The sequence below is a fragment of the Rhinopithecus bieti genome, unplaced genomic scaffold (genome assembly GCF_001698545.2).
Source record: "Rhinopithecus bieti isolate Rb0 unplaced genomic scaffold, ASM169854v2 scaffold_13400, whole genome shotgun sequence".
In the NCBI taxonomy this organism is placed as follows: Eukaryota; Metazoa; Chordata; class Mammalia; order Primates; family Cercopithecidae; genus Rhinopithecus; species Rhinopithecus bieti.
The window spans coordinates 2,778,889-2,791,400 of record NW_016807991.1 but is presented as its reverse complement, the minus strand read 5'-3'; the positions used below and the strand labels follow the sequence as shown (position 1 = coordinate 2,791,400).

Below are 12,512 nucleotides of genomic sequence, written 5' to 3'. Positions count from 1 at the left end.
TCCCTCCTTCCTTCCTTTCTTCCTTCCTTCTTTCTTTCCTTCCTTCCTTCCTTCCTTCCTTCCTTCCTTCCTTCCTTCCTTCCTTCCTTCCTTCCTTCCTTCCTTCCCTCCTTCCCTTCTTTCTTTCTTTTCTTTCTTTCTTTTTTTTTTTCAGAGATGGGGCCTCACTAGGTTGCTCAGGCTGGTCCTGAACTCTTGGGTTCAAGCAATCCGCCAGCTTTGGCCTCCCAAAGTGCTGGGATTACAAGTGCGAGCCACCACTCCTGGTCTGATTTTTAAAATTTATCCGTGAGCTGAGAGTGGCCTCAAGTTGCGCTGAGGTGAAAGAAACAAATTAGGAGGTCAAGACCCTGGGAAGTGGGTGGAGGATGGTGAGGGGGTGGAATTGATGGTCAATAAGGTTCCGGGCCTTACGTACCCATAAAAAGTAACAGGGAACATAAGGAACTCCAGGGTCAGGTGCTGGTCCACAGGCAGAGGGTCAGAGCAAGGTCAACCTCCAAGGCCTTCAAGGATAAGACATCAGATCTGACACCTGAAAGGTGGGTAGCATTTGCACAGGTAGTGATGAGGGTGGGGAGCCCCTCTGGGTGCAGAATGCAGCAGAAGCCGAGGTAAGAAGAGACAGGGAATGCTAAACCCCTTCAAGATAGGTGAGGAGGAGTTATGGGAGACCAGCCAAAAAGGCCGGATGAGAGTTGGCAGACAGGACCTCGAATGCCAGGCTGAGTTGACTGGGGGTATCGGGAGGACTGGAGGCCTTGCTGGTGAGCAGCATGACCGTGCACGGCCAAGGGGGCTGTCCTGGCTGGGGTTCCAGGCTTGCCCTCACATAAACGTTGGAAGCCAGGATCTGGGCATAGAGTTGAGAAGACCTGAGACCTCTGACCCAGGACGCAGCTCATTTCCTGTCACTGTGTCCCCACAGGTCCCTGCTCAGCAGCACCCACTTCCTGTTCCTGTTCCTCCTGGAGCTGCCTCTGCTCCTGGGCATGCTGGGGGCCGTCCTCTGGGTGAACAGGCCACAAAGAAGGTCTTGAGGGAGGAAGAATCAGCCCGATGATGAGAGTCCCGATGCCCACTGACATCCTGTCCAGGGAGAAAGGCCCTCCCACAGAAGAAAGAACCTTTCTTTTCTTTTCTTTTCTTTTCTTTTCTTTTCTTTTCTTTTCTTTTCTTTTCTTTTCTCTCTTCTCTTCTCATCTTTTCTTTTCTTTCTTTTTTAAAAATTTCTTTTCTTTTTTTATTTTCTTTCTAGAGATAGGGTCTTACTCTGTCACCCAGGCTGGAGTGTAATGGTGTGATCTCTGTTCACTGCAACTTTCCCCTCCAGGCTCAAGCGATCCTCCTGCCTCAGCCTCCGGAATAGCTGGGGTTACAGGCACATGCTGCCACACCCAGCTAATTTTTAAATTTTTTTGTAGAGACAGGCTTCCACCATTTTGCCCAGGCTGGTCTCGAACTCCTGACCTCAAGAGATCTGCCTGCTTTGGCCTCCCAAAGTGCTGGGATTACAGGTGTGAGCCACCACACCTGCCAGAGAAACAACATTTCTATGGAGAAGTGACTGGTTCTAGAGGCAGTGCTGGCCCTAGCTTCAGGGAGCAGCCCCCTAGTCCCTTATCTCCTGCAGCCGTGCCACCTGGGGCTATTCCCTTCTATGCACAGTCCCTAGGGCCTGACAGAGCCCTTCTTCCTTCTGAGGCCTCCAACACAGAAGAAAACACAAGAAGAATGTGTTTCCCCCTGAAGCGCCTGTGCCACAGTGGATGTTCGTGATCTCAAGTCTGTGAGCCACCTGCAATGTTAACGGGCCTGTCTTTGCATTCCATGGTGTTCAAGGCTCCAGTCAATAATGGGTTTCAAAATCCTAAACCCATGAAAACAGAAAAACGGAACCAAACTCTGGTAATGGGCCAACTTAAGGAAAGACAAGTACAGAAGAGAGCAGAGGTTTCCGGGCTGCCGTGCCCGCTGCTCTCCTGCCACTTGTGGGGAAGGGAAGTCGGGAGCTTCCCGGACAACATGACTGCAGATGTTGGGACATCACAGCCTCCTTTCATCACTGTAACACTTTCTATTTGTGTTGATTGTTACGTTTTCTTACCTCTTTTAAGAGCAGTGCAGTTGGCTGCTACTCTCAATTTGGGGTATATGGGGAGATCGCCCATACATTTTGGGGACTGTGACATAATCCATAAACTAGATGCCAGAGCTAGAACTGTGAGCTGGGGTTGGCAAGGTCTTTAGTACGTCCTGCCTGGATCCGCAGGGTGGTGCTCAGTCTTGGACTCTTAATTACTGAGCCCCTTGCCCAGAGGGATGATCTGGTGGTTAGGACAGAGACTAAATAACAGAAATTCCCTTCTGGGAACATGAACCAGGATCACCCAGCTGCCCTCTGTCAGGTCAATCTCTGTACCCAAGTGAGACTCTTATTCACTCCCCACTGTCATTCGTTCAAGAAGGCCGGGTGCAGTGGCTCACTCCTGTAATCCAGCACTTTGGGAGGCCTAGGTGGGTAGATCACTTGAGGCCAGGAGTTCGAGACCAACCTGGCCAACATGGTGAAACCCCATCTCTACTAAAAGTACAAAAATTAGCTGGGTATGGTGGTGCACACCTATAATCCCAGCTACTTGGGAGGCTGAGACATGAGAATCTCTTGAGCCTGGGAATGTGGAGGTTGCAGTGAGTTGAGATAGCACCACCGCACTCCGGCTTGGGTGACAGAGGGAGACTCTGTCTCAAATATATATATAAATAAAAATAAAAAATAAACAAAAACATTTATTAAACATCCACTAAGTACCAGGCACTGTTCAAGTATGGGTATCACCGAAATAAAGAAAAAGACCTGGGTAAATGCTGTGAAGGCAGTCTACAGGCTCAAAGATAAAGAATCACTTGGCTAGAAAATGATGAAATCACGGTTATTATTCAGACTCCCCCACCCCCAGCCTCACCCTTGATGAGCTCTGCCGCTCTTCTCTGGGCTGACCCACGTCCTGTCTGCTGCCCAGGCTCTGACCAGCGCTGCTCCCAGTCCCCACCCAGTGTGGACATCCCACCAACTCATAACACTCTCTGAGTGCCCATGTTCACATCTCGTTTTTAACAACATATTGAATCTTTCTATTGACTCTCCGCAGCAAAAGATGAGGACTTCTGTATCTTCCTCTTTTCCCACCATCCCCTTACCTGTACTGATATTGTTGGTCTGGTGGTGTTTGTATTGATGATATTTGTTTTTTGTTGTTGTTGTTCGTTTGTTTTTGAGATGGAGCCTTGTTCTGTCGTCCAGGCGGGAGTGCAGTGGCACAATCTCAGCTCACTGCAACCTCTGCATCCCGGCTTCAAGCAATTCTCCTGCTTCAGTGTTTTTCCTCCCAGATCTGTGGCATTAGTCCCAAATCATCAAGAAAGAAATTTAAGGACCTGAAAGAGTAGGCTAACAGCGCCCCCAGAGCTTGAGCTGAGAGCAGCAGCAATAGCAGGAGAGGACGGGGGTGCCCACCACTTCCTTGCCCCCAAGCCTGTGCCTAGGAGGCAGTTAGCTTCCTGGGAAAGGCTCCTGGACCTCAACACTGTGGACATTTGGGGCTGCGTTATTCTGTGTGTTGGGGGCTGTCCTGTGCATTGTAGGATATTTAGCAGCATCCCTGGCCTCTACCCACCAGATGCCAGCAGCAATTCCCCACTCTAAGTTGGGACAACCAAAAATATCTGTAGCCATTGCCAAATGTTCCCCCCGCCCTCCAACCCAGGTGAGAATCACTGCTTCAGAGAGGCAGACAGCGTTCTAATGCAAAATAGGTCAGTGGGCCACTTGAGCCTGCTTTCTGGGAAATACAGTGAGAAAACGTGAGACAAGAAAATGAAGATGCAAAAGATACAGTTTTTCTGCTTTTTTTCCTTCCTTCCTTCCTTCCTTCCTTCCTTCCTTCCTTCCTTCCTTCCTTCCTTCTTTCTTTCTTTCCTTCTTTCCTTCTTTCTTTCTTCTTTTTGACAATCTCACTCTGTCGCCCAGGCTGGAGTGTAGTGGTGCGATCTTGGCTCACTGCAACCTCCACCTCCTGGGTTCAAGTGATTCTCCTGCCTCAGCCTCCTGAGTAGCTGGATTACAGGTGCCCACCACCACACCCAGCTAATTTGTTTGTCTTTTCAGTAGAGACAGGGTTTCATCGTGTTGGTCAGGCTGGTCTCAAACCCCTGACCTCAGGTGATCCACCCGCCTCAGCCTCCCAAAGTGCTGGGATTATAGGTGTGAGTCACCACTCCCGGCCAGATTTTTCTTTTAATTCACAATAAAACATAGCAAAGCCTCGCTATCCCTGGATGACAATATATTACCTAGATGGATGGGTGGGTAGATGAAAGATGGATGGATGGATAGATAGACAGATGGTAGGCAGACAGATTACCTCCACAATTCCTTTTCAGGAGCTTGGTATTTTGCCAAAACCATTTCTCAATAGCCATTTTGCCCTGGATTAACCACCTCCCTGTCAAGAGCAGATGAGACAGCAGCTGTTTAGGACTGGTGAGGGCCCTGAGGCAGGAAGCAGAGAGTTTATGGGGCTGGGTCCTAATCATTTGGACCCAGAGTCTGCAGAGTGGGTGGAGGAATGAGAGAGGGGACTGGAAGAGGGAGAGTAATGTCAAAATATTGGAGAGGGCAGAGGATCAGGAGAAGAGGCCCAGGACATGCCAAGGCGGGTGGGTGCTGCAGAGAAGTGGGGATGGGAAGGAAGATCTGATGGGTGTCAGCGTGGAGCTGAGCCCTACAGATGTTAGGCAATGGCTAGTGTTGCCACAGGATTCTGTCCCAGGGGAAAAATCCAGGCATAAATGTCCTTGAATCACAAGAACAACCCCTTTCTACATGGCTTCTTGATATCCCCATGGGCAGCCCCCATATTCTCTGTGATCCAGACCTGGGAACAGAAGGTCTCATCTATATGGGCAGGGACTGCAAGTGTGAGGCCCACAGATGATTTGGGAAGGAGGTAGAGCCAGAAGCCCCAGGCTTCCTCCTTGCCCTCCGTACTGGGCTGCTTCTGGTTTTTCCTGGTTCTCAATATTATTTCCTTTCCTATTTCATCCATCCATCCATCCATCCATTCATCCATCCATCCGTCCATCCGTCCACCTATCCATCCATCCATCCATCTCTCCATCCATCCATCCATCCATCCATCCATCCATCCGTCCATCCATCCATCCATCTATCCATCCATCCATCCATCCATCCATCTATCCATTCATCCATCCATCTCTCCATCCATCCATCCATCCATCCATCCACCCACCCACACACCCACCCATCTCATCCATCCATCCATCCATCCATCCATCCATCCATCCACCTCTCCAACCATCCATCCATCCATCCATCCATCCATCCATCCATCCATCCATCCGTCCATCCGTCCATCTATTCATTCATCCATCCATCTCTCCATCCATCCATCCATCCATCCATCCATCCATCCATCCATCTCTCCAACCATCCATTTATTCAGAGTGTACTTAGTGGCTTCATTCAATCTTTGGTGTTCAATGAGGACAGGTGTTTCTTCTCAGGACTGACACTTCTGGGGGACCCAGAACCTGTCTGAGGCCATTGAGGTCAAGCCTCTCCCCCCTCTAAGATGGCTGAGCCCACCCAGGCTGGGCATGGCCTCTGGAGTCTCGGCATCCCACACCGGGCATCTCCTTGGCTGTCCCCCTGGAAATAGCCCATAGCTCCCTGGTTCCTGACTGCTCCCTCCTCCAGCCTCAGGCGACACTGGGTGTGCAAAGGACCTAACACTCAAGGTTCCACTGGTCCAAGCTCTTCCAGGTGAAGACGGAGAAATGGACGTGTTTTCCAGGCTGTCTGACTGTGAGTGGCCCCAGCACCGTGATGGGCACCGTGGGGGAGTCCCTGAGCGTTCAGTGTCAGTATGAAGAGAAATGCAAGATGTTTAACAGATACTGGTGCAGACAACCATGCTTGCCAATTTGGCATGAAATGGTGGAGACCAGAGGGTCCGAGGGAGTGGTGAGGAGTGACCGAGTGGTCATCACGGACCATCCTGGGCACCTCACCTTCACCGTGACCTTGGAGAACCTCACGGCAGACGATGCAGGAAAATACCGATGTGGGATTGCAACAATACTGCAGGAAGATGGCCTGTCTGGCCTCCTGCCCGATCCCTTCTTCCAGGTTCAAGTGCTGGTCTCCTCGGGCAAGAGCCTCTTTTCTCAGGCATCTGAGGCCGTCTCTGCAGAGCAGCCACGGAAATTTTGGCTCAGGAGAGAAGAACTGGGCCTCGTATGGGGGCCTAGTGTGATGCATCAGAGCAGGACAGAGTGTGTTGTGTGAATGTGTGTGGGAAATACATGTGTGAGTGAGTGGGAGAGTGTAAGTGTGTTTAAGTGTGTGAGTGTGAGTTGTGTGCAAACATGTAAGAGTGAGTGCCGGTGTGAAGGTATACGCGAGAGCAGGTATGTGTGAGTGCGTGTGAGAGTGTGTGAGAGCAGGTGTGAGTGCAAGAGCTGGTGTGTGAGTGAGTGTGTGAGAGTGTGTGTGACAGCAGGTGTGTGTGTGAGTGTGTGTGACAGCAGGTGTCTGTGAGTGAGTGTGTGAGTGTGTGTGAGAGCAGGTGTGTGTGTGTGCAAGAGCAGGTGTGTGAGTGTGTGAGAGCAGGTGTATGTGAGAGAGTGTGTGAGTGTGTGCAGGAGTAGGTATGTGTGAGTGAGTGTGTGAGAGCAGGTGTGTGTGAGTGTGTGAGAGTGTGTGTGACAGCAGGTGTCTGTGAGTGAGTGTGTATGTGAGAGCAGGTGTGTGTGAATGTGTGTGAGAGCAGGTGTGTGTGAGTGTGTGAGAGTGTGTGAGAGAGCAGGTGTGTGTGAGTGTGTGCGAGAGCAGGTGTATGAGTGTGTGAGAGTAAGAGCAGGTGAGTTGCGTGAGTGCACATGTGAGAGTGTGTGTGCAGGTGTGAGAGTGTGTGTGTGAGAGACAGTGTGTACTGGAGGGTAGTGGCGGTGTGTGGATACACTGGCAAGGAGGGGGGGTTTTGGAACCTAAGCCTAACTGACCTTCAGCACGTCGATTTTCAACGAGATGGGGGACACCAACATGGGAGAAGGTGGTCATCCTCTGGTCTGAGTTTATAAAATGCCCACCTGGCCCCAGAGCGGGGCAAGGCATCCACTGGGACGGGGTTGGAGGGGGATGCTCTATGACTCTAGCCGGGCTTCGGTCTGCCTATGGGGAGATGATGGTCCTAGAACATCAGTCCAGTTGACTTCTTGAGCGTCTTATGCTTTATGAAGTCAGAACCATGCAGGCGGCAGGTACTCAGCTGGGAAGAGTCAGGCATAGGGCACTGAGCCTCTGTTCTTTATCCTCAGCCTCCAGTACTGAGAACTCTGTGAAGACACCTGGATCTCCCACCAGGCCCAGCCAATGCCAAGGGTAAAATGCACGTGTCCCAGTGTCTTTTGCCATGTGTGTAGCTTCTTTCGTAGGGTGGAGCTTCCTAGACACAGGTTTCCTCGATTATTCACCCACTCAACAGGTATTTATTTGTTATGTGCCAGAAACTGGTGGAGATTCTGGAGATGCAGCAGTGAACAAAGGGGCAAGATTGTACTCTTGAGGAAATTGCAAATAGGTAGATTCAGACAGTGGCCAGATGGATAAATAGATAGATAGACAGATAGGCAGACAGATGGATGGATGGATAGATAGGTAGATAGATAGATGGACAGATGGATGGATGGATGGATAGATAGATAGATAGATAGATAGATAGATAGATAGATAGATAGATAAATGATAGAGATAGAGATATGATATGACAGATGATAGAGATGGCTGACTGGCTGGCTGGATAGACAGATGGAGATGATCACTGGTAGAGAGAGATATGTAATAGAGACAGATAGATAGATGATAGATCAAGGAAATATGTCAACTAATGATAATGACTATGCAGGAAAATAAAGCACTTGTAAAAAGATAGGGTGCCAGGGTGTGTGGGAAGCTGGTGGGGCATGATTTGGGCTATCAAGGAAATACAAGATATTCCACGCAAACAAAGAACAAAGGGACTGTCTTAGTTTGGGTTTCCTCCAAATCAGGTCCTGAGACAGGGACTTAGGAGCAATGTGTTTATTGAGAGGTAATCTCAGGAAGTACGTTGAGAGAGCAGAAAATGAGACCAGGAAAGGGAAAGGGAAATGAAATGCACTGGAATGCACTAAATGAATTAGCACTGTAGTAACTGGACTCACTGGAGCTTAGTCCCTCTGGGCACCCTATGAGAGATTGTGTAGAAAGTTCCTCAGAACTGGAGACAGAATCTTCCAGGCAGAAGGCACTCCTGGGGGCATGAATTCTGTGGCCCATCTGGCCTGCTCTGCACAGGAAAATGTGTGCACTCCTGTAGATAACCTCAGGCAGAGAAGGGGAGCTTGAGCTGGGAAATCTTTGGTGGGGCCAAGACTGCCGGCAGCTGCCAGGAGCTCAAGTGGACAAAGGGGATATGGGGCAGGGTGCCAACAGGGTTTGTTACAGGGGCTCGTCTTAGAAAGGATAGGGGAGGGCATCAGACAAGCCCTACAGGTGGAGGGCTGGGAAGGTGGAAAGATGGCCCGTTTTGGGGAGAAAATGCAGCATTTGAGAAGTTGTAATGGGGGCAGTGTAGTGGGACCCACTGGGTGGGAGGATTGGCCATGGGCTGAGCTCAGAGAGGTCACTCCTTGGGGTTGAGATGATTAAGCAGTTTAAGCGAAAGAGCTGTTCTCGTGATCATATTTAATTTGAGTGAAGGTGGTTGTAAAGCAATATTTCATCCTTGAGGTTGTTCCCAGCAAGAGCGGAGTTCCTGCAGGTGTCAGTGGCTGAGGAATCTGTTCTGGAAGTTGTTTCTGGGAGCCAGTTCCTGCCTGGGTTCCCATATCTCTCTTCTCCTCTATCCCTCACCTTCCGGCATCTGTTGGGTCCTGACACTCAAGGTTAATTCTGAGCTGAATGAAGGTCAGGAGCCTGTGACCCTCAGCATGGAGCTGCCTGACCCTGGTACCCATCAGGCTTGATGCTGACATTGAGTTTGAGGGCACAGGACCAGACGTCGAGGGAAGGCGGGGTGAGGCAGAGCCTGGGACTCCCCAGAGGAGGCAGCTTACTACTGGTCACTCTCTCTGTCTCACAGGTCCCTGCCCAGCTGCACCTACTTCCTGCTTCTCCCACTCCTGAAGGTGCCTCTGCTCCTGAGCATACTCGGTGCTATCCTCTGGGTGAACAGGCCTTGGAGGACTCCTTGGACAGAGTCCATGAACAGGAGAATTTGCCACACCCCACACCCACTGGAACCCTGTCCAGAGAAACAGCCCCTCTGACTGCAAAAAGGACTTCTGACCCTGAGCCTATTGCCAGGTACTTTTTAAAAGTTAAAAAAAATGTAGGCCGGGTGCGGTGGCTTACACCTGTAATCCCGGCACTTTGAGAGGACACTTAACATGAGATCACGTGATCTCTTAACAAATTTTAAGTGTACAATACAGCGTTGTTGATTACAGGGACAGTGTTGTACAGGAGATCTCCAAAAGTTATCCATCTGGTGCTTCTGAAACCTTATGACCATTGGCTTAAGAGGTCACTTAGGGTTTCTTCAGAGACTTTTGAATAATTCTACTCTAATTGGATTGCTTCTCAGCTTCTGGGTCCCTCCTATCCCAAATATCTTGATCCTGGCCACCACACCAATGAGGACTAGTTCCATTGTTTCCTGATGACCTCTCCAGGCTGAGTCCTATAACCTGGTCTATACCCCAGCCCCATTCTGGTCATTAGCCAGAGCTATCTGAGTAGGGATCACCACATTGCCCTTGGAGCCAACCAGATGTGGATGCAGACATTCAAGGGGCCAGGAGCCAGGGCCCAAAGTGCAACCTGGGTCTGCAGCCCTGTGGGGAGTTCTGAGCAGAGCAAGTTTCATCCCTAAAGACAAGTGCCCAGGGCAGGGGGTGGAACCAGGCAGGAGAAAGGAGGACACATTGGATCCTGGTCCATGGCTTCTGCTCTGTTGAGAAGCAGCACACACACTGCACGTTGAACTTCTTAGTTTTGGGAGAGAAAGAGACACCCAGTGTCCCTACTGAACATGTTCACCTAGACTGGAACTTGGTTTGGTGACAATCTTCAATGCTTCTTACTATCTGTGAACAAGGGAAGCAGCTCTTTGAAGCACTAACTATAATCAGTGCCAGGAAAGGTCTGAGGGAAGGCAGCTGTGGGGATAAGAAACAAGGAGAAAGGGGTGCAGGGGCAGGAAGTGGGTGGAGTCGCTGGGTCTATGGTGCAGGGTGGGGAAGCTCCCTGGAGTCGTTTGGCGCTGGCTTAGCATCTCCTGACATGATGGGCTTAGGATCACTTTCCCCTGGAAAAGGCAGGGAGGTAGGACCAGGGACTATTTCATGTCTCTCTTGGATGTGCCACAGTTTCCCAACCTTGCCATGCACAAACTTGGTCTATTGACTTTCCCCCACATCTTTGTCTCTGTCCCACAAATCTGTTCTTTTCCCACGCTTTCTTTCCATGATAGTTGCTGCAACCCAAGTCCTTTAATCTCTTATTCCTCTCTCCTTTATCTCTCGTCAATCCTTATATAAATCTCTCCAATCTTCCCATTCCCTCACTTGCCCTGATGCCACCATAGTCCTCTATTCACTCAATACTACGGTGACTTCCCACTTTCTTCCCAATCCCTCTTGCCACCTTTTCTCTTTCTTCTACATAATGCAACAAGAGAGCAACTTGACATGGGTCTGCAGTAGTCATGTCACCTCTTGTTCCATGTTCTTCAAATGAAACACACTGTATTAGGCTGTTCTCACGCTGCTGATAAAGACATACCTGAGGCTGAGCGTGGTGGCTCACGCCTGCAATCCCAGTACTTTGGGAGGCTGAGGCAGGCAGACCACCTGAGATCAGGAGTTCGAGACCAGCCTGGCCAACATGGTGAAACCGTCTCTACTAAAAGTACAAAAATCAGCCAGACATGGTGGCAGGTGCCTGTAATTCCAGCTACTCAGGAGGCTGAGGCAGGAGAATTGCTTAAACCTGGGGGTTACAGTGAGCTGAGCTCATGCCACTACACTCCAGCCTGGGTGACAAGAACAAGACTCCGTCCCCACCCCACCAAAAAAAAGACATAACTGAGACTGAGTAATTTATAAAGGAAAGAGGTTTAATTGACTCACAGTTCTACATGACTGGGGAGGCCTCACAATCATGATGGAAGGCAAAGGAGGAGCAAAGAAGGAGGAAAGTCACGTCTTACATGGTGGCAGGCAAGAGAGAGAAAGCATGTACAGGGCAGAGGACCTCCCCTTTGTAAAACCATCAGATCTTGTGAGACTTATTCACTATCATGAGAACAACATAAGACCTGCCCCCATGACTTATTTACCTCCCACCAGGTTCCTCCCATGACACGTGGTAACTATGAGACCTATAATTTGAGACTGGAGGGAGGACACAGCCAAACCATAGCACCCACTCTCCTTGCTTGGCCTACTTGATCTGAGGGGACCCAGCCACTGGTTGGTTCTTCCATTTCATCTTGTTGCCCTGTCCCCATGTGGTCTTTATGTTCTAGCCACAGTGTGCATCCCTCCCCAGGGCCTTAGCACCTGCTGTTCCTCCCCCGAATCCCTTCCCCCAGGTCTTCTTACCTCTGGTTCTTTCTTATCCTTTTGGTTTCACCTCTGATGTTGCCTCCTCTGAAAGGTCTCTGTGATCATCCTTCGCAGGGATCACCCCAATTGTCTTGATTATGGGTCCCTGTTTATTTCCTCCACAGTTTGCCAAATGATGTTAATGTGTTTCCTGTGGGTGGTTTCTATCCATCTCCCTTTACATCACAGTAGCATTTGGGCCAGCTTCGTTCACCACGAATGCCTCAGCGTCCAGCTACAGAGAATGGTGACATAATGGTTGGCATAAAAAAAAAAAAAAAAAATACTTGCTGAGTGAGTAAATGAATAAGGATTGGATCTGGCTGCAGAGGCTGGCCCTGGGCAAGTGTGGCCCAACTATATTAGATATCTGTTGATGCATAACAAATTCCCCCATGACTTCATGGCCAAAAACAGCAAATGTTCATTATCTCACGGTTTTGAGAGTCATGAATCTGGGAGTTGCTTAGGTGGGTGGTGCTGGCTCAAGATCTGTCTTTCATTAAGTTCTAGTCAAGATGTTGGCCAGGGCTGCAGTCATCTGAAGACTGGACTGGGGCTGGAGGATCCACTTCCAACGTTGCACATTCATGTGGCTGGTGGTGGGAGGCCTCAGCTCCTTGCTCAAAAGAGCTGCTTGTGTGTCTTCTAGACACAGCCACCAATTTTCCCCAGAGAAAGTGATCCAAGAGAGAGCAAGGCACAGTACATTTGATGGCTTATCCTTAGTGAGGAGAGAGAGAGAGATCCTCTCATATTGCTTTATATTGTTTTGTACT

The 12,512-nt window shown here is 49.8% G+C and overlaps 2 protein-coding genes and 1 long non-coding RNA gene across 3 annotated transcripts in view; 2 read left to right on the top strand and 1 right to left on the bottom strand.

Moving 5' to 3' along the window:
- Positions 1-1,163, top strand: part of CD300LD (CD300 molecule like family member d) — a 16,941-nt gene extending 15,778 nt beyond the window's left edge. Inside the window, exon 4 of the mRNA XM_017884925.1 lies at positions 929-1,163. Coding sequence (XP_017740414.1) covers positions 929-1,040 — 112 coding nt within the window. The 3' untranslated portion in view covers positions 1,041-1,163. The remainder of the gene's footprint in view (positions 1-928) is intronic.
- Positions 1-3,870, bottom strand: part of CD300LD-AS1 (CD300LD antisense RNA 1) — a 20,882-nt gene extending 17,012 nt beyond the window's left edge. The window contains exon 1 of the long non-coding RNA XR_014485107.1: positions 3,202-3,870. This is a non-coding gene — a long non-coding RNA (CD300LD antisense RNA 1). The remainder of the gene's footprint in view (positions 1-3,201) is intronic.
- A 2,002-nt stretch (positions 3,871-5,872) lies between these two features.
- CD300H (CD300H molecule) lies at positions 5,873-9,393 on the top strand. Its single transcript, XM_017884589.1, has 3 exons — positions 5,873-6,233; positions 7,402-7,465; positions 9,207-9,393. The coding sequence occupies exons 1-3, from the start codon at positions 5,909-5,911 to the stop codon at positions 9,391-9,393; spliced, it is 576 nt and encodes a 191-aa protein (XP_017740078.1). The 5' UTR covers positions 5,873-5,908.
- The last annotated feature ends 3,119 nt before the right edge of the window (positions 9,394-12,512 follow it).